General features: G+C 48.6%; 1 protein-coding gene and 1 long non-coding RNA gene across 2 annotated transcripts; both read left to right on the top strand.

Moving 5' to 3' along the window:
• Positions 1–2,467: 2,467 nt before the first annotated feature.
• Positions 2,468–7,892, top strand: LOC309842129. Its single transcript, XR_014299512.1, has 4 exons — positions 2,468–2,510; positions 5,105–5,242; positions 7,223–7,324; positions 7,441–7,892. It is a non-coding gene; the product is annotated as an uncharacterized lncRNA (long non-coding RNA).
• Positions 7,893–15,802: 7,910 nt separating this feature from the next.
• Positions 15,803–25,743, top strand: LOC309842520 (elongation factor 1-alpha, somatic form-like; the record flags this gene model as incomplete). The annotated part of the gene is made up of 6 exons (XM_082686711.1): positions 15,803–15,946; positions 19,147–19,443; positions 22,622–22,640; positions 22,734–22,938; positions 24,164–24,306; positions 25,622–25,743. The coding sequence occupies 6 exons, from the start codon at positions 15,803–15,805 to the stop codon at positions 25,741–25,743; spliced, it is 930 nt and encodes a 309-aa protein (XP_082542837.1).
• Positions 25,744–26,215: the final 472 nt, after the last annotated feature.

Here is a 26,215-nt window from a genome sequence, read left to right on the forward strand (position 1 = left end):
GAAGAGTGGAATTTTACATTTTACTTAACTGTGTTTATTTATTTTTAAACAATTTTTTTTTTAAGATTTGATTTATTTATTTGACAGAGGGAGAGAGATCACAAGTAGGCAGAGCAGCAGGCAGAGAGAGACAGGGAAGCAGGCTCCCCGCTGAGTAGAGCGCCCCCATGTGGGGCTCTGATCCCAGGACCCTGAGATCATGACCTGAGCGGAAGGCAGAGGCTTAACTGAGCCACCCAGGCGCCCCAATCATGTTTAATATAAATGTGAATGGCCGTGTGTACAAAGTAGTTACTTACTGCATTGAGCATTGAGGTTTGAATTGTTTACAGAGAACACACAGTGGCTTTGCAAAGAGGGGGGGAAAAAAGAGCTTTTCTTTCTTTTTTCTTGTTTGTTTATTTATTCTGCTACTTGTCGAACTCCTTGGAGATCTCCAGAAGAGGCGCACGGAGCGTCAGGGCTTTGCAAACTGTGAAGTGCTGTACTCAGGAGTGCTGCCGTCGGCGACTCTTCTTATCCAGCCCCTTTTTCGCCCTTCCCTCCTGGGCTCTGAGATGGAGCTCAGGCTAGAGACAGCATCTCTGGGTGGTCTCTGGAATCGGGGAGGGTGTCTGGGGTCTGTTTGCCCCCCCCCCCCCCGCCAGGAAGAAAGCATTCATTCACACATTCATACATTCAACAGTCATTGGGAGCCCTCCCTCTCCTGGCCAGGCACCACTCTAGCACAGGGGACAGTGGCACAATGACACATGCATCTGCTCCTGTGGAGATGGCGTGGGACAGGCGGGGGAGATACGGAGTGAAAAATCACGGGGCTGGGACAGGGAGGCCTGCCTGGCTTTGTGCCCTCCGCTCGGCCTCCTCGGGGCACAGCACTTAATCTCCCTAAGCCTTCACTTCTCTTCTATAAAAGCCAGAAAAGAGGGACACTGCCCTGCGGAAGCACAGTGTTGACCAGAGCTGGGAAAGAGCATTACAAAGGCTTGCAGAGATGTTCATGGCCAGAGAATGTGCTTTCCTGGGGAAACAACTGGATAGTGAGAGCCAGTCCGATGCCTACCACAGATATTATTTTGGATTCTTTAAGCATAGTTAATGTATCGGGCGCCTGGGTGGCTCAGTGGTTAAGCCGCTGCCTTCGGCTCAGGTCATGATCTCAGGGTCCTGGGATCGAGTCCCGCATCGGGCTCTCTGCTCAGCAGGGAGCCTGCTTCCTCCTCTCTCTCTCTCTCTGCCTGCCTCTCTGCCTACTTGTGATTTCTCTCTGTCAAATAAATAAATAAAATCTTTAAAAAAAAAAAAAAGCATAGTTAATGTATCAACCTTAGGGGCGCCTGGGTGACTCATTTGGTTAAGCGTCTGCCTTTGGCTCAGGTCGTCATCCCAGGGTCCTGGGATCAAGTCTCGTATTGGGATCCCTTGCTCAGCCTGCTTCTGCTTCTGCCTCTGCCTCCCACTCCCCCTGCTCATGCTCTCTCTCTCTGACAAATAAATAAAATCTTAAAAAAAAAAAATAGGGGTGCCTGGGTGGCTCAGTGGGTTAAAGCCTCTGCCTTTGGCTCGAGTCATGATCTCAGGGTCCTGGGATTGAGCCCCACATCGGGCTTTTTGCTCAGCTGGGACCCTACCTCCCCTCTCTCTCTGCCTGCCTCTCAGTCTGTGTGATCTCTCTCTGTCAAATAAATACATAAAATCTTAAAAAAAAAAAAAGAAAAAGAAAAAAGAAAAACCTATCAACCTTAGGAAGAACAGAAGAAGATGTAGTCATCCACCCATGAGATGTCTGCTCCAGGTCAAGCGGGAATCGGGGTTCTGTCTGGAAACACAGACCTGTATTACCATCCTCCCCTTGGGATCTTGGCAAGAGAGCAGAGGGGACACATAAGGAAACAGGCAAACTCCACTCGGCCGTCCCACTGGTATATGCTGGGTCACTAGGGACACAATGGAACAAGACAGCCTCTGCTCTCAGGAAGCTTCCAAAGGAAGCCAGGAGGCAGCTGTTCATCAAATAGCCACTCAAATATATAATTACAAACTGTGATAAGGGTTACGGGGAGGAAGCAGAGTGCTAGGAAGGCATGTCATGGGACATCTTGATTTAATGGGAGTAGGAGGGTCAGAGATGCTGTCTCGGAGGAGAGCAGGCTCTGAAGGGGCTTCATAGGGGGTGACGGGGTGGGGACAGAGGGCTTGGGTGGGAGGCAGATGAGCACTCCTGAGGCCAGTGTGGCTGGAACCCATAGGCAGAAGGAACGGGGTCTGCCACACGGCTGGGTCCGCCAGACCAAGCTCGGACCGATGAACCGTGGCAGGGGAGGGGCGGGGAGCACAGTTGTTCATTCTGGGATGAATGCTGAAGGGGCAGGATGGAGGTGGGGAGGGCACAATGCTGCTGAAGTAAGGGGGTGGCAGCGGGAGGCAGAGACGGGGGAGAGATTTGGGAGCTGTTTGGAGACTTGGCATTGGATTCGCCCCGGGGACGTGGCAAGAGGGGTCCCAGTGTGGTGAGTTCTGTGAAGGAGGTCTGATTAAAACTGACTCGAGGGGTGCATCTCTGCGGGGCTGTGCAAGGGGCTGCAGCGCCCCCGGTGGAGACAAAGGGGAAAGACAGTCTCCGCAGTCAGTCTCCGCTAAGACCGTCCTCTGTGTGCCTGGGGAGCTCGCAGAGAAATGGAACTGAGATTTGTTGAGCCCTGGCTGTGTGCCAGGCCCTATTCCAAGGGCTGCACCTTCATCGCCTGATTTAATCCCCACAACAATCCTAGGACATAGGTGCTATTACAACTCCCATTTTACAGAGGAGGAAACTGAGGGTCAAAGAGGCATTGAGGCTGTGAGGTGAATCCCAGCCAGGCTGAGCCCAGTCCCGCCTTTTCGCCGTGGTGTCATACTCTTGTGTCATGCTCTTGTGGTTTGCAGTGACAAGAGCCCGGAGGAGCTGGAAAAGGTGGGAGGGGTGAGGCGGAGGCTGGAGAGATGGGTTCCCCGAACACTGATGGATGATGGGCTGCCCTCGTCAGGTTAGGGGGTCTGGACTTGGCTGTGGCAGAATGAGTAGCACACTCTTAGGGTGGAGGTGATGAGGTCAGATAGGCTTTTTTTGGAGAACTCACTCTGGGACCAGGGAGACCAGATGGGGGGATGGAATTCCAGAGGGGATGAGACTAAGGCAGGGCATGGGGGCGCCCAGGGAAGGGGCCACCGCAACAGTGAGGGGCAGGCTGTGAGACGAACAGCGGGGCTCCGCGCGGCAGGGATGGACTCCAGCCAGACAGGGTGGCTGGCCGGCAGGATTTGAGGGACGAGGATTCAAACTTGGGTCACAGGAGGATGTTGTGTATTTTATTCGTGCATAGAGCAAACTTTTACCAAGTACCTACTAAACGCCAGGTTCAGAGCAAAGTACTGAGAACCCAGAGAAAAAAGATGAAATTGGTAGGAAGCCAAGAAGGGAGGGGGGAAATGCAAGAAGAGAAGAAGGGAGGAGGGGGAGACAATGATGACTTTGGTTGGGGAGGTACTGAGTTGGAGGGGTGGGGGACAGCTATGGGACAACATCCAAGGGGCATTGGGTCAGGGGTCTGGGCCTCGGGAGAGAGGCGCATTTGAGATACAGGATTTAGAAAATCAAGTCTTGAGGACAATTTGTTAAATTTACTGAACATCATTGATCTGTACACTTAAAATGAGCTGATTTTTATTGCATGAATTATATCCCAATTAAGTTAAAAAATGCAACTAGGAAAAAAGCCCAACAAGTCTCAAAAGTCATGAAAACAGGGAGGGGGTGAACATTCCAGAAGGAAGGCAGAGGGCAGGAGTGAAGGCCTGGGGACAGGATGGGGCAGGGGTGGGGTGAGGGGTGTAACATGGTGTGACTGAATTCGGGCAGCTGTGAAGGAAGTGCCTTGCTCACAGGCTACTGAGCACTGGCCCCCTGCAGGTGGTGCGGGAGCCTCTACTTCTTAGACTGAATCAATCCTCTGGATAACCCCAGAAACATGATGCCATCCTCATTTTACAGTTGGGGAAACTAAGGTTCAGAGAGGTTAAACAAGTTACCCAAAGTCACCTTGCCTTCCTTAAAGGAGTAGAATCTGTTCAGTCCAGGTCTGTTGGTTCCGAAGTTTGGGCTTTTAATTAACTCTGGACTAAGTTTTGCCACATAGAACAAATGCCCCATCGGAGAAGACGCAGGTAGTGGGGCTGGATCCTGGGAGCCCGCTGCCAAGAGACCTGGGGTCGAGACACAGGCGCTACAATGGCGCCATCTGCTGGTCCAGGTGTGGAGCTTGGCCGGCGATGGGCAGTGCTCATTCCCCAACTTGGCACAATTCTCTTTTTCTTCCCCTCTCAACACTGCTTCCTCCCACTAGGCCTGAGAGCTAGTAGACAGCGATTATTGTCTGGCCTCAATTTACCAATGAGGACACCAAGGCTGAGAGAGGAGAAGATGACTAGAGAAGTAGAGGAGAACCCAGGATTCAAGTCCATGTCCATGAGATGCTCTCCACATCCTAGGGAGAGCCCCACAGTGTCCCCGAGGGCATCCGGGGGCATCTAGGTCAAGTCCCTCTCTTCCTGCTTTACTGATGGGAAGACAGCTTCAGGCAGTTGCCTGACCTATCAAGGTGTGTCTCTGTGTGGGGGTTTGGCTTACAGAGGTTACTTCTGGATCGACAGGTGATGTCCTAGGTTCTCAGGCTGGGCAGAAGCCCTGTCCCCTCTTTCCCCCGGGAACCTAAGCCAGGCAACATTGCTCTTTGGAGAAATGATTGTCCTTTCTCCTTCCATAACCCCTCAGGTATTGTGAGTCTCAGGTTCAAGAAGGAGGGGGGGGAAGGGGAAAAAAAAAAAAAAAGAGGCCCAGGGAGAAGGGAGGACAATGAGTTGGGAGACAGAGAGGCAGGACCCCTGCAAAAGGGGAGAGAGAGTGGGGCCAGAGCAAGGCCAAGATGGGTGATAAGGACAGACACGATCCTAAGCTGAGTCACCACCACTGAGGGACAGGCACTGAGGCACGTACTTCACAGAGCTAGGACCCTTAACTGTCTCAATGATTCCGACAGACAGGAAGGATTATTACCCTCGTTTACAGGTGAGGAGCAAAATGAGGGAATTTGAATAATGTACTCAAGGTCACATGCAAGTAGATATGAAACTGGCATCTAAACCCAGGAAGCAAGACTCCCAGGAGAGAGGGAATGATGGAAAGCAGAGAGAAAGGGGCAACAAGGTATTGGAACAGAGATCAGACTGGGTGTGGGGCTGCAGCAAAGGGGTCCTGCTGCCGGGGGGGGGGGTCTTGTCCTTGAGTATATGTGTGTGTGTGTGTGTGTGTGTATGTGTCATGGGGAGGGAGAGGGTCTGAGAATCTCTTGTCATGTCTTGGTAACAGCCATGGTAAATTGCTGGGCTGTGGCTGAGCAGACCAGGGTTGGTGAGGGGCCTTTCTTGTGCCCCACATTTCTGGGTTGACTCAGAGTCATCCTTCCTGACTCGGCTGAGAAGTCACCTCCCCTGGGAAGCTGCCCAGGGGATGGTTCAGGCCTGCCTCTCTCTGTCCCTCAGTGGCCCTGGCTCAGACAGGAATCAGGTAAGTCTGGTTTTCTGACCCCTTCTCCTGGATCTCCTGGGAGGTGGGCACTGAGCCCAGACCAAGGGGACAGGAAGGAAGAAGACAGGCAGCGTGTCCCCCCACCTCCTCCAACTGCTGTCCCACGTGGTTGGGCTCCTCTTGTCCCACTGTCTCCTTCTCCAGGAGCCAAGGGGGGTAAGTAAACCATCCCAGGACAGCCAGGCCAGACCACCCCACCAGGCACCTGGCTAGGCCCTGCCACTGGACACCCCCCTCAACACCGTCACCCTCAGCATCCCCGGGAACAGGGCTAGCAGAAATAGGAAACTCCCCCACAGCTCCCCTACCCCCATCCGCAGGCCTCATCCAGAAGCAGGGCTTGGAAATAGTGACACAGGGGAAGAGGGCATGGGAGCGCCTCAGGAGGACTCTGCTACTTACCCGGCAGAGATATGTGAGGCTCAGCATCCTCATACGGAAAGGTGGTAATACTAGTAGCTATTCCAGAATTTTCTGTGAAAGTTACACAAAGTTCTGGAATGTAGTTGAGTGTCTAGGAAATGGTAGATGCCACCACTACCAGTACAAAACAGTGAAGAGTCCGCCTTCATATTTCATCCCTCGCTAACATCTATACTGCATGTTTACTGAGCACTTACTATACGCCAGATCGCGTTCATAGCCCTTCACCTGCACCAAGTCATTTAAGCCCTACTACCCTCTTGTGCCTGACTGAGAGCAAAGATAGGGGGTCCCAGGCACGGCCGGGAAGGGGTGGAGCTGGGGTTTGACCCAGACTTCTGGCTCTGGAGTCGGTATTCCTCGCCACTCTGCCACATACTTGTATCGTCGGGCTGTCAGCAGTTTTCATGTGACTCTGTCATTGGGAATGATCATCATTCTCACCTCGTTGTTATTTGTCCGGTTCAGCATTTGCTGGTCACTCACTGGTGCCAGACCCTGTGGTGGGATAGAAAAGGAGGCAGCAGAGAGCTCCCTGTCTGGTTCTGGCAGAGGACAGACACTTTAAGAAAACCCACCCTAGCAAGTGATTGGTTCTATGGTAGGGCCTCCATGAGGCACAGAAGAGGGAGAGGTAAACCCTAGAACGGATGACCAAAAGCAGAAGGATCAGCTGAAAGAGAATGAATGTTTGCAAGCTGAACAGGGTCTTGAAGGATGAATAGGAGTTTGACAGGCAAAGAGGGAGAAAGAGCATTCCAGAGGGAAGGAGCAGCAGGTGCTTCTCCCTCTGTCTGCCACTCCCCTTGCTTGCTCTGTCTGTCTCCCAAATAAATTTTTAAATTTTTTTTAAAAAGTTATTAATAACTTCAGGACAGTGACAACAAGACATTAAATAGGCACTGAGCCCTTCTGAGTATGGAATGGGGCAGGTCACCTGCCCAGAAAGCTGACCCTACAACCACCCATTATCCACACTGGAAACCCGACTGCTGTCTTTGCCTCTTCTTCCCCACGACCCCATACATGGAGTCCTGTGGATTCAAGCTCATTAAATGGCTGCCCCTTCTTCACCCCAAATGCCATGCCTCTGATCTAGGCAGCACTTCTCACCCCTGGACAACAGCTGATCCAGCTTCCAGACTTGCCTGCTCTCGCCCATTTTCCCCTTTGCAGCCAGACAGAGCTTCCTGCAGGCCAACCCGACCCCAGCACCTCCCAGCCACCTCCAATGGCACCTGCAATGGATTGAACTGTGTTTCTCCCCAAGTTCACGTGGTAAAGCCCTAAGCCCCAATGTGACTGTATTTGGAAATAGGGCCTTGAAGAGGTAATTGAGATTAAATGAGGTCACAGGGTGGAGTCCTGATCTGATTGGACTTGTGTCCTTATAGGAAGAGAAAACAGTGACCTGGCCCCGCCCTCTGCCCAACGCAGGCACAGAGGACACAACACCATGTGAGGACCCAGGACAAAGGTGACCATCTACGGGCCAGGAAGAAACCATCACCAGAAACTGAATCTGTTGCCACCTTGACCTTGGGCTTTTGGCCTCCAGAACTCTAAGACAATTAATTTCTGTTTTTTAAGCTATGGAACTGGTGGTATTTTGTTATAGCAGCCTGAGTGGACCAATATTGTTCCCCACTCCCTGAGCTCTGTCCCTGGTCGTTGTGGCCCTGTGTGGTTGGGACCTATCTCTCTGGGTATTGCCAGAACATCTTTCCTGTCTCTGGTGCTCCCCAAGCTCTCTCTCCCTTGGCTCTTCCACACGTTCTTCTCCTGCCTGGGGACTGTCCTCTCCACGTCTTCAACTGGCCAACTCCAGTCCAGCTTGGAAATGAAACCTCCCTGACATTCCCCATGCCTGCACAATCAAGGTAGGGCCCCTCTTCCCTGCCCTCACAGCCCCTCCAGGCTCCCTCTCTCGTCTGTTGCACTTGTTCCTCAGGTCATTGTACATTTTGGGCTTCTCTTACCTGTTGTTCAGGAGCTCCGTGAGGACAGGGACCGTATTCCCCAGCAACTGCTGTTCCCACAACTTCTTATCCCTGACATCCCTCCCAGAAAACTTGAAGCCAAAGAACAGGGCTAAAGGAGCAGGGCCAAGGGTGCCAGGAGAGAGTTCGGTTAACTTTGCACTCTCCCTCTTCCCAGGGAGAATTTCAACCGTGTCTTTTTGGACTGGGTAATTCATTTACTCACTCAACAAACAACCACTGCTCTCCCAGGAAGGGCGGGGCCCGGGGTGGGGTGCTGGATGCTGCAGAGAAGGTGCGTGGGTCCCTACCAGGAGACACACAGACACAGACATCACACTATACTGAAAGAGGGTCTCCCTGGTAAGTCAGGAGAAAGAAAGGACTCCGATCAGACAAGCCTGTATTTGCATCCAGGCTTCGGTCTTCATTAGTCGGCGATCCTGGGCAATCCACATGCCCCACTTTTTTTTTTTTTACCTTGAAAATGACCCTGACATCCACCTGTATGGATGAGCCGTTCTCAGACTTCCTGAGACTCCTGTACACTGTTGAGCATTATTGAAGCCCCTACAGATCTTTTGTTTATGTGCGTTATTTCAGTATTTACCATACTGAAAATGAGAACTAAGACATGCTAAAACCCTGAGAACACACATACATTCCATTTCCCATCAGAGTAATGACATAATCTTGCCCCAGGACCTGTGCTCGACCAGAAGAGTTAGAAACAAAATCCTAGATCCCAGCTCCAACTTTATGAAGAAGCAGAAACCACCTTTAAAAAAAAAAAAAAAATTAGGGGCGCCTGGGTGGCTCGGTGGGTTAAGCCGCTGCCTTCGGCTCAGGTCATGATCTCAGGGTCCTGGGATCGAGTCCCGCATCGGGCTCTCTGCTCAGCAGGGAGCCCGCTTCCCTCTCTCTCTCTCTCTCTCTGCCTGCCTCTCTGCCTACTTGTGATCTCTCTCTGTCAAATAAATAAATAAAATCTTTAAAAAAAAATTAGAGGGGTGCCTGGGAGGGTGTCATTTGAGTGTCTAACTCTTGATTTCAGCTCAGGTCACAGTCTCAGGGTTCTGAGATGGAGCCCTGAGTAGGGCTCTGAGCCCAGCACGGAGTCTGCCTGTCCCTCTCCCTCTGCTCCTCCTCTCGCTTGTGCTCTTTCTCCCTCTCTCTCTCAAATAAATATATCAAATCTTTTTTTTAAAGATTTTTATTTATTTATTTTACAGAGAGAGAGAGAGAGAGAGAGAGATCACAAGTAGGCAGAGAGGAAGGCAGAGAGAAAAGGGGAAGCAGGCTCCCTGCTGAGCAGAGAGTCCGATGCGGGGCTCCATCCCAGGAACCTGCTGAGATCATGACCCAAGCCAAAGGCAGTGGCCCAACCCACTGAGCCACCCAGGTGCCCCAATATCAAATCTTTAAAAAAAATTGTTTTAGGGGCACCTGACTGGCTCAGTCAGTAGAGCCCGCATCTCTCTCTCTTTTTTTAAAATATATTTTACTTAAATGTAAAATTTACTTGACTTAACATATAGTATATTATTAGTTTCAGAGGTAGAGTTCAGTGACTCATCAGGAATATATAACAAACAGTGTTCATTACCCTACATGCCCTACTTAGTGCCAGTCACCCAGTTACCGCCCCTCCAGCACCCCCCCCCCCCATCAACCCTTGAGCCTGTGACTCTTGCCTTAGGGTTGTAACTCAAGCCCCACAGCAGGCAAAGAGACTATTAAAAAAAATTTTTTTTAATCAGCATTACAGGGGCACCTGGGTGGCTCAGTCGTTAAGCGTCTGCCTTTGGCTCAGGTCATGATCCCAGGGTCCTGGTATGGAGCCCCGCATCGGGCTCCCTGCTTGGTGGGGAACCTGCTTCTCTCCCTCTGCTACTGCCCCTGCTTGTGTTTCCTCTCTCGCTGTGTCTCTCTCTGTCAAATAAATAAATAAAAATCTTTAAAAAACAAAATAAAGCCAGCATTACAGATAGACGGGATGGTGTACAACTGATAAACTGTGGGAATAATTTCTCCTTTAGTTGATACGTAACAGCCGCCCTAAACCCTGCAAGTGTCCCCAGCATCCCTGTAGCATCAGCCCACCACCGAGACCCTCTCATTGTCATAAATAATTCTAGAAAGAATACCCCCATAATTGTACCACCTTTTGGTAAATACGTAGAATTGAATTGAATAAAAAGAATGCATATTCTAAGGTTTCAGATTCAGATTTTCAAAATGCCCTGTAGAAAGTATATGTTGACTGAAACTCACAGCAACGAAGTATGAAAGTGGCCATTTTTCCATGTCTTCTCCAACGTTTTTGTTTTTGTTTTTGTTTTTTAATTTATTTGACAGAGATCACAAGTAGGCAGAGAGAGAGAGAGAGGAGGAAGCAGGCTCCCTGCAGAGCAGAGAGCCCAATGCGGGACTCGATCCCAGGACCCTGGGATCATGACCCGAGCCGAGGGCAGAGGCTTTAACCCACTGAGCCACCCAGGTGCCCCTTCAACATTTTTTTTGTAGTTTTTGTTGTTTTTGCTCAAAAACCTGAAAGGTAAAAAATGGTACATTGCTTCAATGTGCTTTTCTTTCATTCCTCAAAATGCTGAATGTTCTTTTTTGGTTTATTGGCTATTTGCCTATTTGTGCTTTGGTAGGGCCTCTTTTTCCTGTTTTATAACAGACCTTTGAATATGAAGGTGATGGAAATGCAAAGGAAACATTTGGATTCCAGAACGGGTCTGGGGACTGTTTTTCCCTCTCCTATTCCCTTTAATGCTTTCCACGGAGTTAAGAATGATTTTTACTCATTCTGGAAAGGCTTTTCATAAGAGAAATCTTAAGACAGAGAACAGAAGATGCTGAGATTACAAGGGCTTTTTATTGTAGAGGATTTTCCTCTCCAATCTACCCTTTCCCGCTTCGAGCTGTAGAAAGGTTGCTGTGTTCTTTGTAGCCAGAAAAACTGAATCATACCTCATGTGATCTTTCTGGCTTGCTTTACTCTCTGGGCCAAGTAGGTCCCCACCCAGGAAACCTCCTCACTCACAAGCTGTGCTTCTGCAGAGAAGACCCCACTTATTGTCATCTTACAAACCCTGATGCACCATGTCTCTGCCACTCACCAGCTGTGTGTCCTTGCATGATCCCCTAACCTCTCTGTGCCTCAGCTCCCTCTGAAATGGGGAAAGCATTACCTCTCAAGCGTTTTTGTGAAGATTAGATAAAGTAATCTCTGTAAGGCATTGGCCGCGGTATAGGTGCTCAAGAAGCATCCATCACACTAATAACTGATGATGGTTTTCCTTTCAGTTTGTTATTGGTGTCTATGTGTGAGGGGTGTCCTTGTTTAGCTTTTGCTTTCAGCTGAAAACTCACTCAACTTTTCAGAACAATAATAAACCAAGCTCTTTTGCCTTAACCCACATGGGTTTGAAGCTTTTGACGACAAGCAATAGAAATTAACTAGAGCTCAGGCACCTGGGTGGCTCAGTTGTTTGGGCGACTGCTTTCAGCTCGGGTCCTGATCCCATGGTCCTGGGGTTGGGCCTGCACTGGGATCCCTGCTTGGCAGAGGGCCTGCTTCTCCCTCTCCCACTCTCCCTGCTTGTGTTTCTTCTCTCACTGTGTGTGTCTCTCTCTGTCAATTAATAAATAAAATCTTGAAAAAAAAAAAGAAATTAACTAGAGGTTAACAGAAAAGAAGGAGGGGCACCCTCCTCCTGGGTGGCTCAGTCATTAAGTGTCTACCTTCAGCTCAGGTCATGATCCCAGCGTCCTGGGATCGCCCCACACCAGGCTCCTCACTGATCAGGGAGCCTGATTTTCCCTCTTTTCCCTCTCCCTCTGCTACTCCCTCTGCTAGTGCTCTCTCTCTCTCTGTCAAATAAATAGAATTAAAAAAAAACACATAAAAGAGGGAAGTGGGGAGAATTTCTTACAAAGACTCAGTGGCGTCTCAAAGATTCCAAGAGCTGCTGAAATGGGGATTTTTCTCCCTGTTTCTCCCCGAAGGTCTGATGTGTTTCCCTCTCCTTGTCTCCCTGTCTTGCTCTAGACTGGCTTTCTCCCCCAGTATAGCCATCACCAAATGCTTCTCTCCGTTATAGTCTCTACCGCAGGTAGAGACCCACTAACTGACCCTAGATCCTCAAACCAGGATCTGGTTAGAAAGATTTTGATTGGCCCAGATTTGGCCACATCCAATCAGATGCTGTCCCTTAAATACATAGTAAGTAACTGCCAGAGGGCCAATGAGTTCACCAAAGTTCCTCTTTATAGCAGAGCCAGCTCAGAAGCTTAGGCTTTGAGAGGGATTAGGAGAGAGGTGACCAGAAATTGAATCCAGAGCTCCCAGAATTGCCCCCAGAAGGTCAGACCTTAAAAGACCTTCATGCGGGACGCCTGGGTGGCTCAGTTGGTTAAGCAGCTGCCCTCGGCTCAGGTCATGATCCCAGCGTCCTGGGATCGAGTCCCATATCGGGCTCCTTACTCCACAGGGAGCCTGCTTCTCTGTCTGACTCTGCCTTCCACTCTGTCTGCCTGTGCTCGCTCTCGCTTGCTGTCTCTGACAAATAAATAAAATCTTTAAAAAAAAAAAAAAAGACCTTCATGCATTACCTTGTTTAACCTTTGTCCACATTTTATAGAGAAGGAACAAGGCCCAGAGGTATGTGTTTGTCTGAGGCAGTCCAGCAGTGACTGAGCTGGAACCAGAGCTCCTGGCACTAGGGCCCCATCTCTAGGTTTCAGAAGACCAGACTTGATTTCTCCAAGAGCAGTGCTGTCTGGTAGAAATTTCTGTAATAATGGAAATGTTTCATGTCCATGCTGTTCAAAATGGCCGCTCTTGAGCTTGTCACTTGTGGACATTGAAGTTGAGGAACTGAATTTTAAGTTTTATTTAATTTTAATTAATCTATATTTAAACCACCACATGTGGGTAGTGACTCCTGTATTGGACAGGATAGTCCTACAACCTGAAGTCTTCTGATCTCTCGGGAAAGGAGTAGACATCAAATCCCCACTAGTTGAAGAATCAAAAGATAACAACAGAGAATTCATGTGAGAAGATACATGGAGAAAACTATTACTTTGTAAAAGTATATAGTAATTATGGAAATCTAAAACAAAATTGCCTTAAGCTCTCTCCTTTTTGCCTGTCAAACTGGTGAAAATAATTAACAGCTGTAAATTATACCATCTAATCTCCCAACAACCTTGTGAAATAATAATTTTGAGTGTTCTCAGAATGCCTGGGCCAATCATGCCTCCGCCCTTTATGACCTGTGTGTTCCCGAATAAACAACTTAGCCTTCATTTCCTTGTCTGTTACTAATATGACTATCTACATGAGAGAGTGTTTTCTAGGGGCAAATGGACAACTGCATGCAGAGGGCTCAGCACAGTACCTGGCACGTGATACATACTCAGTACATGTGAGCAGGGATTGTTATCTCCATTTTACATGTGGCTCAGGGAGGGCAACCAGCTTGCTCCAAATTGCCCACCTGTTAAGGGTTGAGGCCAAGATTCACACTGAGGGGTCTCTGTCTCCAAAGCCTTCCTCTGGGCTGTTTCTTTACATGGCTCAGGATCCATTAGCACTCTCCCTTCTGCCCCCACTCATCCCTTTCTTATTCCCCTGCCTCTAGAATGCTGGTGACTCTGTGGGGTCTCTAGATTCTGGTTGTCTCTCAGACCGAGCTCCCGAGCACCCCTCCATGCATTGGGAACCTCCTGAACTATACACACTGGGGAGGGGGCGGCTGCTGCAGACCTGCTGGTGTGGGGAGGGAGCTCCCTCCTTCCATCCTGCAAGAAGAGGCTGGCCTGGTGAGAAAGAAGAGGAGGCAGAAGCCAGGGGAACGAACCATGAACTGGCAGAGCTGAATCACCAGGTCTTTGGATCCTGAAACCAGTTTCCTTCCCAACGCTCCACAGATACTCAGAATCAGAAGCTGAACGACCAGGGATGGTGATAAACACAACGATCCCAAGGGCCTCACTTTACCTCTTATAACTTGTGGGACTTACAGCTAAGGAAGTATCAACACACCCAGATGCCAAATAATGAGTGACAAACAAAGCTTAGACGAAGGTGAAATTAGCTTCAGGATCCCACCACTCACAGATCATTTCTCTGCCACCACCTGTGTCGGAAGAGGGAGGGCCAGGGGTGGGGCAGTGGGATCAGCTCAGTGCTGTGCTAATAGCCCCCCAGCTGCCCCCCTGTCCCACCTAACTGTTGCCCAGGTTCTAAGAGCAGGTTACCCTGTGGTTTGTGGTTAGAGCGCCCCCGTGTGTTTCCACTGTGTCATAAGTTCTTGGAAGGAGCCTTTATCAGTATCATCGAGATTTACCAGTGAGGGGCTTATCTCCTTGAATCACCACCACAACAAGAAGCTGGTGGACATCCACACCCGGAGGGGCTAAAGGACCACTGAATGAATGGGAGTGGCGTGGCCAGGACTCTGATCCGATTGGGTCAGCCTTCTCAGAAGCCCGCTCTTTCCGCCACCTTCCCTTTCACCGAACGGGTCTCCAGGCACAGGGTTCCAGAACCTCTGGAGGCTGCCAGGACGGTACTGGCCTCAGTCCAGTAGCTTGTCCTCAGTTCTGGGGCCAGCCCTTCCCTGTGGGAGACTGCCCGCCCTCCAGTCCCTGCTCATCTTCTTCCCAGGTCCTACCCTAAATATTCATTTAGCAAGCCAGGGCTGGAGGCTGGGACCACGGAGATGAGTAGGGTCGGACTTACAGCCTTCCCTCAGGCATGAGTTCACTGAGAGGCAGCGCTGGGCTCTGGTGGAGACTCTGGGGTCAGACAACTTGAGTCCTGCTACTTTCTCCCCAGCGGACCTGCTCCAGACCCTCAACGCCCTCATCGCTCAGGTGGAATTAGCGGTCGCATAAAGGTGACAGTAGTACAGGAGTTGGGCCCTGAAGGCGGTAGCAGTCATTCTGCATCATTCACCAAACTCAGGGTTTGCCATGGGTCAGGCCGTATGCAGGCGGCTGGAGACAGGGATAAATCCATGCGGTCTGTGATGCCCAGGCAGGACCAAGAGGCACCGATGTGAAAGGCTAGAGCTCTGACCCCCTTGCTCCATCTCTCCCAACCCTTTCCTAGACGCCTCCCTCCCACAAACACACACAGGCCCGAATACCCAGGGACAGCAAGTCTGGGGACCACCTCCCACCCCAGGCCCATCTTTGACCCTTCCTAATGGTCACTTAGGGCCACCCTTCCTAGGGCCACTTCCTAATGCCCAGCCTGGTACTAGGGGTGGTGGTGGGGTATCAATCAGCATCTGAAAGCCCAAAGGAGCCTCATTTCGGTGGGCAGCAGGCTCACCCTCCTCCCAGGCTGGAGGGGGAGAGTCCACCCCCTGTGAGATGGGTGCTGGGTTCTTCCCATGCATCCCAGGGCCAGCAGGCCAACAGGAACAAGGGACCTAAGGGGCGGGCTGGAAAACTTGTCTGTAAAAGGGGGTGGGGCGCAGTGCTGTGTTGGTCTGTTCTAGGTGGGAGGAGGTACGGAGGAGCTTCTCCTGGCTCTGGAGGTAGGCACATTCTCCTTGGGGCTGTCGGAGGGACCAGAGCATCCGCAGGTGTGAGGTGTTGAAGAGACCCCCCTCTCCGCCCTCCTGGCCACCTGTTTTCTTCTCTTGCCTCACCCTCTGCTGTTTGGGCTGACCCAGTCCCAAGGAAGAGAAGTGATAGTGGGCAATTCATGCCCCAAGAATGCCTGTCCTCTCTCTGAGCAACTCCCAGCATGGGCAAAGAGAAGACCCACATCAACATTATGGTCATCGACCACGTGGATTCGAGCAAGTCCACCAAGACAGGGCATCTCATCTACAAATGTGATGGCATTGACAAGAGGACCGTCGACAGGTTTGAGAAGGAGACTTCAGAGGTGAGGCTGCTCTGCCTGCGCCTCCCCACCCCTCCTTCCTAGCCTTGGATTCCCTCGGAGGGACTCCTCCTGGTGGGGGTGGTGAACGCTTACCTCCGCTGAGCACCTGCTGGGCTGGTAGGCGCTTTCCCTCTCAATCGTGCCAGGCAGGTGCTGTGGTTGCCATCTTCTAGGTGAGACAAATGAGGCTCAGAAGGGTTAAGTAACTTACCTGAGGATGGTGCCAAGATTTAAATCCCAGTGTGACACAGATGCCATGCCATATCTCAGGAGCTAAAGCTGCCATTTAGAAGCAGGGAAAGGATTTATTTTCCATGCATCTACCATGGACCTTAGGGTAGCCCCCATGGATACAGGGTTAAAGGCAAGCCTTGCCCCCAGAAACTCCTGGCCACGCACCCTTCCATCACACAGTAAGCTCTGTAACAGCATGGGTGTTGTAGGAGCCCAGGTCATGGACAATGAGCATGTTTAGAGAAGCCTTGAAGGACTCCCAAAGGAAGGGATCTCTTCTGAGCCTTGGGGAAATGGGGTAGGTGTCTGTGACCACAAGGCGATTGGAACAGCAGGTGTTGAGCATCTGAGATAGAGTCATTGCCTGGTAGGACAGGAGACGTGGGCCTTGAATGTCCTGCCAAAGAGCCTGGTCACTTTCCCTGCAGCAACTAAAGGGTTTTAGGCATGGGAGTGATGGGAATCAGGCAAGATCTTTTTAGGAAGAGCACACTGCTGCAGCATGGGGAGAACAGGCTAAATGGCCCAATGCTAGGGGCTGGGAAGCAGGTCAGGAGGTTGTTGCCATCGACCACAGGAGTGAGGACGGTGGCCTGGGCTCAGGCAGCAGCAATGGGCATGGAGAGTAATGGGTGGAACCCAAGGATGTGGAGGTGGGGAATCCACAGAACTTAGGAGTTAGCTGTAGAGGAGGGGGTAAGGGAAGAAGAAGAGTTGAGGGTGGCTTCCAAGTTTCCAGCTTTGGCAATTGGAAAGTCAGTGACTACCAGCGGCAGAGCTGATCTGGAGTCCGAACAGGTCTGCTCTAGACGTGGGAAATCTGAGGTGTCCACGGGGCTTTCTGTGCTCACATCCAGGAGGGCAGCTGAATATTGAAGTCTGGAGCTCAAGACGGAAACCCAGGCTAGAGACTAAACCATGGGAGTGAGCTGGAAAGAATGAGGGACAGAGCCCTGGGATGGGCAGAGCAAGAGCCCATGCAGGGGAAGGAGGAGGGAGAGCCAGGGAGGGGAGTGAGAGATCTTAGAGTTGGTGAACCATCAGACAAGACCGGAGTAGTCTGTAGAACCAGCTGCTGCAGAGATAGAAATAGGACAGAGGAGAAAAAGCAACAGGTCATAAATCAGTGCCATCAGCTGGCTTCCTCGGATACAGTCAGAATTGTTGTGGGGGCGCTTATGTGGCAGGGGCTGCCAAGGAAATCGTTAGAACCGTGAGAAAGAGACTGGTCCCTAGCCAATGTGGTAGAAGCCTAGCCATTTGCTATGGAAAAACAAATGAATTGATGTGGTTCTCAAACTTTCGGGTCTCAGGAACCCTCTGCATTCTTAAAGGCACCCCAATGAGTTTGTTTATGTAAATTAGATCTATATATTTATGATATTCAAAATTGAAACTGAGGTTTAAAAATGCTTCATTCGTTTAAAAATAGTAGTAATAAACTTCTTGTATTAATGTAAATGTGACACTTTTTTATGTATGAAAAATAACTGTTTTTCAAAACAAAGAATCTTGGGAGGGTGACGTTTTTGCTGATATCTTTAATGTCTGGCTTAATAGAAGACAGCTGGATTCTCATCTGTTTCTGCAATCAACCTGTTGTGATTTCACTTGTCATTTAGCCTCTAGAAAACACCATTGCATAAAGATGAGAAAATGAGAGAGGGAAAAGGCAAATAATGTCTTAGCATTATTAAAACAGCTTTGACCATGCAAACCCTAAAAGGTTTTGGCGTCCCTGACCACTCTTTGATAGCTGCTTATCTAATGGACTTCATAAAATAGAAGTTCCTACAGTAGCATAAGTTAGGACATGTGGGTTCTATTTCTATCTTTCAAACTAATTAGTTTTCTTAAGGAAGCCACCTGGTCTCCAGTCTTTCCTTTTCTCCACTCTTCCCTCTAATTAGAGCCAAAATGAACAGAACCTCAGGACCCCGGAGCTGGCAAGTGGTAGAGTATACCCGAGACCAGCATGTTAACTTGAATATGCTACCAGCTTCTGGTAGCCTTTTACCAGGGCTGAAAGCAGCTCAAATTCCCCAGGCTGCCATGGTTAATTATCAGTCATAGATACCACTTAACTAACATAGGGTAGGGGTTAAGATTTTTGAACTTGAGTCTGATGCTTTGCGGTTCAAATCCTGACGCCGCCGTTGTTTATTAATCCTATGATCTTGGGTGAGTCAGTTAATTTCTCTGTTTCTTCATCTGCAAGATAAGGGTAATACTTCACTAAGTTGTTGTGAGATTAAATGAGCTAACCCACGTTAAGTGCTTAAAACAGCTCCAAGTTCAGGGTCAGCATTACTTACGTGTTTGCGATTACTGATGTGAGGGCTTGCTGACCTTGTGCCAGGTCCGCATGCCTGCCTAGGCACTTTATCATTTGGCCCTGGGTCGCTGTGACTCTCAAACCAGCTCTGAAAGAGAAACTTAATTATACAAGTAATAAATTCTATTGTTTGAAAAATTCAAAGGTCTCTCCGTACACTGCCCTGTTCCCATCCCTTTGACTCTCAACTCATTTTGGAACTTCCTTCTTGGTTGATGGGGCAGCTTTGGATCTAGGGGTGACCCTAGGCCTTTCCCTCTTATTCCAGGCCCAGGTGGGAAAGGCTCTTTCAAGTATGCCTGGGTGCTGGACAAGCTGAAGGCAGAGTGGGGACGTGGCAACACCATTGACATCTCCCGTGGAAGTTTGAGACCAGAAAATTCTACATCACCATCATCAATGCCCAAGGTCACTGTGACTCCATCAAGAACATGATCACAGGCACCTCTGTCATCTTGGCTCTGAGTCGTCTTGGCTGTGCTTCAGGGATGGGCAGTGTCATCTTGGCTCTGCTTTGGGGGTGGGCAGTGGGTGTCCCACCAGAGACATCTTGGCTCTGCTTCGGGGGTGGGCAGTGGGTGTCCCTGGCCAAGTCTGAGTTGGGCCTTCTCCCCTCTGTCACTTGGGCCAGGCAGACTGCGCTGTGCTGATTATGGCAAGCAGTGTAGGTGGATTTGAGTCTGACATTTCCAAGAATGGGCAGACCCATGAGCATGTACTCCTGGCTTACAAGCTGAGTGTGAAGCAGCTCATTGTGGCAGTCAATAAGATGGACATCATGGAGCCTCCTTATAGTAGCGCACGCTTTAAGGAGATCAACAAGGAGGTGAACGCCTATATCAAGAAGATCGGTTACAACTCTGAAGCTGTCACCTTTGTGCCCATCTCAGGCTGGTATGGGGACAACATGATAGAACCCAGCACCAAGGTGAGAACTGACTGGGATGGGATTAATCAAATGCAACCTTCCCAAATCTTTGAATGTCTTTGAGAATTTATAGCATGCTAATGGGCCAATCACCGTGAATTATCCCCATTTTACAGATGAACAGAGGTTACTCAAGACTACACAACTAGTAAGCATAGAGCTGCATTGTGCAATGTGGCATTTAGTTACATGGGGTTATTAAGTTTTTTTTTTTAAGATTTTATTTATTTATTTGAGAGTGAGTGAGAGAACACAAGTGGGGGAGGGGAGGGATGGAGGAGAGGGAGAAGCAGACTCCCCACTGAGCAGGGAGACTGATGCAGGGCTTGATCCCAGGACCTTGGAATTATGACCTGAGCTGAAGGCAGACAATTAACTGAGCCACCCAGATATTAACTTTAATAATTTAAGTAGCATAAAATCATTTCAGTTCCTTAGTTGTATTAGCTATATTTCAAGGGCAGCACAACCACATGTGGCTGCCATATTGGACAGTGAAGTTACAAAATATTTCCATCATTGCAGAAAGTTCTGTTGAGCAGTCCTGGCAAAGTATGGAATTCTAGTCCATGCTCACAGCATCTACTTCTCTAGTCAAGTTGGGAAGTGTCAGGGCAATATAAGTGTGTCTAAGATAGAGTCACTGTGCTCATGGATCCCAGAGTCTAGCAGGGTTTAAAATTATTAAATGAGTGTCTCCCTACAAAGGAAGTCTATCTCCGGCATCAGACCTGGGGTCAAACCCCAGCTTTCTCCCTTGCCCACAATAAGGAATTAATATTCTTAATATTAATTCCTAATGGACTCACTTCATGGGACTGTGAGAATTAAATGAGATCAGCTCATGCATACAGTTAGTGCTCAAATACTAGCTGCTATCCCTTCCTACTTTACTGCCTAAAGCCTACCTTTTCCACAACTGTCTTGAGGGTTCTTAGCTTTTTCTTCCACGTTTACATAGCATAATCTTTTTCTGAAGATAAAAGTAATGTCTAACATTTTTACAATGACCCTTTCATGCAGATATGAAGCATAAACTTCATGGCTTATAGATAACCTAGTTTTCATGCAGTTCTTTCTAGATATCCACAGCTGGACTAAAACTGTATGTAATTTTCTATAAAACTCCTTATTTTTTAAAATTTCCTTTTCCATTTAAACATGTTGAGTACTTAGTGGGTGTTTTATGTTGTAGATCACAGAGGTGCATTAGACTGTGTGGTCATACCCTTTATTAAGGGAAAATGGTATTGAGAGATTACTATGTGCCACACACCAGACTAAACACTTTACATGCACATAACCCTGTAAAGAAGGCATTTTATTCCTATGTAAAATAAGAGAACTTGGACACAGTGTAGTTAACTAGTAGCCCAAGGTCACCAGCTTCTAAGAATATTGTTTCTAGTTTCATTAAAAACTGCCATAAGCATCTTCATAAATAAATCCTTGCATGTGTCCTCAACTTAATTAGAATAAGTTTCAAGTGAAACAAAGGGTAGGCATTATCTTCAAGTCTTCTGACACATACTGCCCAATTGTCCTTAGGAGAGATTAGAGTTATCACTGGGCAGTGTGTTTCTTTGGGTGGTACGGTGGTATTTGCATACTGGACACTGTCCTTGGTGCTGAAGGTGTGGTCGCAAACAAGATGACACGGTGCTGGGACACTAAAGGTCTTCTGGGGATGGTGGTAATGCAGTGGATGATGACAAGTGCTAAGAAAAAGGTAAGGGTGAGGGAGGCATGGTATGATCTGTTCCTCTATATTGGGTGGTGAAGGGGGCGGTGGGGGGCTCTTCTAAGCAACAGTAGAACTGAAACCTGAAGCTCTGATGCCCATTTCCTCATTTCCTACGTATTACCACATAGTTCAGCTAGTGAAATAGGGGATTTCATTCTTTGTACCTTTGGGTATTTATTAGGCATCTAGTATGTTCTAAAGGATTTTATTTATTCATCTGACAGAGAGAGAGACTGTACGTGCTTAGGCACGGGGAGAGGCAGAGGGAGAAGGAGAAGTAAGCTCCCCCCTAGAACAGGAAGCCTGATGTGGAGCTTGATCCCAGGGTCATGACTGAACTGAAGGCAGATACTCAAACCGACTGAGCCACCCAGGCGCCATATCTAGTATGTTCTAGATGCTAAAAGAACAAAATATGCAGTCAGTGGACTGCATAGTAGATTTAGGGTTTAGCCTCCACTTCCAAGAAATACCTGTGACATCAGAGACCTCAGTTTTCCCATTTTTAAGATGGGGATAATGCTGACCTCATAGACTTAGTTAGGCCTCTGAGTTGGCATAGAGCCAAGTTAGTTGTTAAGTTCCTCAAACTAACAGAAGAGCTTATCTTCATCAATGAGGCTGGTGTTTGAGCGGGAAGTTGGCCCATAGAAAGGTGTCAACTGGAATCCCAGTTAATCCATATCTGAAGGCAAAGATGATATCTCTGGTGAGCTTTGGCCAAGGTTTTTAGAGAAGCAAATATGGTATCTACTTAAAAGGCCTGTATACAATGCACTGTCATCCTTAAGGTCATCCTTCTAGAAGGACTTATGCTCAATAATGTTGCCCTTGCCTAAGATGTTGGGGAATAACTAGTCTTTAGAAGGTATAAATGTTAGAGTATTTGAGTCTTGTTTGTATTCTCATTCCTGAGTCTTACTTAACTGTACTGCATGTTTTCTCTGCTCCTCCTGTATAACGAGCAGATGAAATGAGACCCAAGGGCTAATCAGATTCAAGGAATCTCTGCTTCCTAAAAATATTGGCTCCAGTGAGGAGCAAAACCTGTAAGATTTAGAGTAACGGCCACCATTTAGTGGGTGTATAGTACATGTCGAACATTGTGCTTGGTGGATTGTGTGTGGTCTTTTGTGCCTTTACTTGAGCCTGCAAGGTAAGTGGTGATATCTGTTTCATAGATGAGGAAGCTGAAGCTCAGAATGTATTAAAAATTGCTTGAGGTCCCATGTTTAATACACGTTGGCACCTGGAACAGGTTCCCTCAAGCTAAGCAAGCTGCACATTTGGTGGCTTTTTCAGATGTCCTGGTTTAAAGGCTGGAAGATCATCAGGAAGGAAGGAAACATGGTGGGCATGACACTGCTAGAAACACTGGACTCCATCATGGCCCCTGCCCAGCCTACAGATAAGCCCCTGTGGCTGCCTCTGTAGGATGTATACAAGATTGGGGGTGAGTATATGTTATATGGGGGTGCTTGGGGTTGGGAGCTCACTGAAGTCTGGCTGCTGACAGCTCTGGTTGCTTTGTCCCCCTGACCCCCAGGCATCAGCACCTTGCCCATGGTGTGGGTGGAAACAGGCTTCCTCAAGCCAGGCATGGTGGTGACCTTTGCCCTCTGCAATATCACCACAGAGGTCAAGTGTGTAAAGATGCACCACGAGGCCCTGGCTGAGGTCCTGCCTGGAGATAATGTGGGCTTCAATGTGAGGAATGTGTCAGTGAAGGACATCGGGCAGGGCTACGTTGTGTGAGACAGTAAGAATGACCCACCCTTGGAAGTAATGAGGCTCATCTCCCAGGTGAGGAGGCCCATTTAAGGGGTGTCACCTGAGATAGTCACACTGTCCTATGAGCAGAATGATTCACTGGGTCATTCAGGAAGTGAGCACTGACCAGCAGTGTAGGTAGAGTCAGACTGTCCAGGTTAGAATCCTGACTATAACTTCTTTGTCACTTTGCCCTTAAACAAAACAATGCAGTTCAATTTCTTGTTTATTTCCACAGTATGGTCTTAAAGACTTAAAGTAGTCAATTTCAAATCAGGTGGATTAGAATCACCTGGGATGCAACTCAAAAATGCAGATTCCTAACATTTTCCCCAGTGGTTCCGGGGAGTGATTTAGTAGACATGGGTGGAAACTGGGAATCTGTATGTTAGAGCTCTCGGGTGTTTCTTTGGCCCAGAGTTAGAATGTGGAGGCTGTCCTGAATGCAACGCCTGGCACATTCTTGCTTCTGAAGGTGGAGGTTGGCACTATCTCGCAGTGACTTTGGGAGCATTACACGAGGTGATGATAGGTAAAACAGCTGACCTCGGGCCAACAGGTCACCTAACAAGTTAGTTAGTTGCTACTGTAATGCATTTTTCTAAATGGCCGGGAAAAGTAGTACATAAATAACATGTATGTGTGTGGGTTTCAGTATCACTCATCCCCAGCTCTGCCACTTCCTGCTATTTCATCATGGGTAAATTATCCAGGCCCTGTGCTAAGCCAATTAAATTAGAATGCATGAGACACGCTTAGCACAGAACTTGGTATACTCTACAAATGTTCAAATGCTCACTGTAATTTAAAGTGTGTCCAAGATGGGACACCTGGGTGGCTCAGTCAGTTGAGCATCTGCCTTCAGCTCAGGTCATGATACCAGGGTCCTGGGGTCTAGAGTCCCATATCAGCAGGAAGCCTGCTTCTCTCTCTGCCTGCCTCTTCTCCTGCTGGTGCACTTTTTCACTTTCTCATAGATAGATAGATACATACATACATACATACATACATACATACATACATACATAGTGTTCCAGGTGCCTGACCTCTTAGCTGGTTAGGACTACCTCGCCTGGAGGATGCTGGGCTGACACCCTCCCGGCTCCCATCCCACCATGGGTTCCAGATGATCACTCTCAACCACCCTGAGAGCATGGCAGCTGGCTGCTCACCAGTTCTGGACTGCCACATGGCTCACATTTGCAGACCTAAGGGAGAAGACTGCCGGTGCTCGGGCAAGAAGCTGGAAGACAATCCCAAAGCCCTGAAGTCTGGAGACTCGGCCATCATTCAGGTGATTCCAGGAAAGCCCATGTGTGTGGAAAGCTTCTCAGAGTACCTGCCCCTTGGTAAGCACCTTGGACAGCACTTGGACCCTAGGAGCTGCCTCTTCCTCCTCCTGGAGCCAGGGAACCAACGTGTCACTCCCAAGCCAGGTTGCAGAACCTGGTCAGAAGGACCAGAGTTCCAGATTAGAAGGGGGAAAAAAATAAAGAAAAAAGAAAAAAAAAAAAAAGGAAAGTGGCTTGCCTAGGGTGACACAGCAAGGCAGGGCCACTTTAGAGACTTGTTACTCAAAGTGTGGTGGGTGGACCAGCAGCACGGGCATCCCCTGGGAGGGGGTTAGAAGTGGAGAACCTCAGGCACCATCCAGACCTGCTGAATTCAAATCTTCAGCTTCACAAGATCCCCAGGTAACTGGGATGCACATCAGTTTGAGAAACCCTGATTTAGAGGAAGTTAATAAAGCAGAAATTAGGAAGGATTTTCCTTTTTCCTTCTTATTCAGTGTAGTGGTTTTCAAACCTGGGGGATAATCAGAACCACTGATGGACCCTATTAAACCCAGAGGCTCAGACCCTGAGAGATTCAGCTGGTCAAGGCTGCAGCCTACGAGTCTGTTTCAAGTATATTATGCGTGGCTAGGTTTGAACAATTAACTTAGAATGTTCTGAATTCAAATATATAGAGAGTAGGCAATTTTACCTAGTGCCTGCTCTGTGCTAGAAGATATTTGTAAACAAACAAGTCCTTGCCATCAGGGCCTCCCAGTTAATGGGGAAGGGGGTGAATTTCAAAAGGCTAATTTTAGAGGCGGGCCACAGAAGTTGCCACATGAATCTTGCAAAGCTGGTTTAGTTCTTTCTACTTCTGCCAAAAATACTATGAGGTTGAAGCCAGATGCCAAAGCCTTGCCCTCCATAACCTGAAATCAGAGGAGCATTCAGGAACCTCTAGGAGAAGCAATTGCCAGGTTCACAGTTGAATGCATATGAGATCCATCATATGGGTGGTTGTGATGGTCACAGAGAAGGTGCTAGCAGCTTGGAGGCTGGGAGTATTAGTATTAGCATGTGGTGGGTGCACTAAAAGCAGTTTTCCCTGTGACCTTTACATATGGAAGTAGGACAGTCCAGTGGCTAAAAATGCAAGTACTGGTGTGAGACTTTCTGGGTTTTCAACCATCACAGCAAAGTGACCTTCTACTTCTTTGCCCCAGTTTCCCCAAGTGTAAAATAGATATAATGAGATCTACGAGTTGCTGAAGTTAATGCACTCCTATGTGTAATTCAGAGTATCACTCACTTGACCTCCTGTGCCAGTGTCCTATAGCTCATGTGCTGGTAGTATTCTCCACCTGTTTTTTCATGCCCTGTGTCCTAGGTCGCTTCCCTGTGCATGACATGAGGCAAACAGTGGCTGTTGGGGTCATCAAGGCTGTGGAGAAAAAAGCAGTGACTGGTGGTAAAGTCACCAAATCTGCTATGAAAGCGGCCAGGAAGTGAGCAGTGAGCCACAGCTGGAAAAGAACAGCTCAAGGAGAAGCCTTAGACTTACTCTTCTCTTGCCTGAATGGTCTTAAATCTGCCTTGTTAATGCACTTTTCTTTTTGCTGATGAGTTTGAGGCATGGGAATAAAGCACAGCAAGACTTTTTGCTTCTGCCTCTGCTGACCTTGATGTTGTAAGCAAGGAGGAAGAAGGTGGGGTACTCAGTCTAATGCTACCCCTCATCTTCCTTCTGGTGCCTGACTGGTGCAAGAACCAGAGAGCTAGGGTCACAGGAAGGAACAGGTGTAAAGGGGAAAGTCTAGGGCAGCTTTTGGCCCAGGCCAAGTTCATCAGTTCCTAGATGAACACCAAGACTCTGGTGTTAAACTGCCTAATTTAAATAGTATCTATAAAAGTTACTGATCCTTTTGTGTGCTATGCTTATCTTTAAAACAGGAAAACAACAGTATCTTCCTCCACAGGGATG

The sequence above is a fragment of the Mustela nivalis genome (genome assembly GCF_964662115.1).
Source record: "Mustela nivalis genome assembly, chromosome: 10".
NCBI lineage: Eukaryota > Metazoa > Chordata > Mammalia > Carnivora > Mustelidae > Mustela > Mustela nivalis.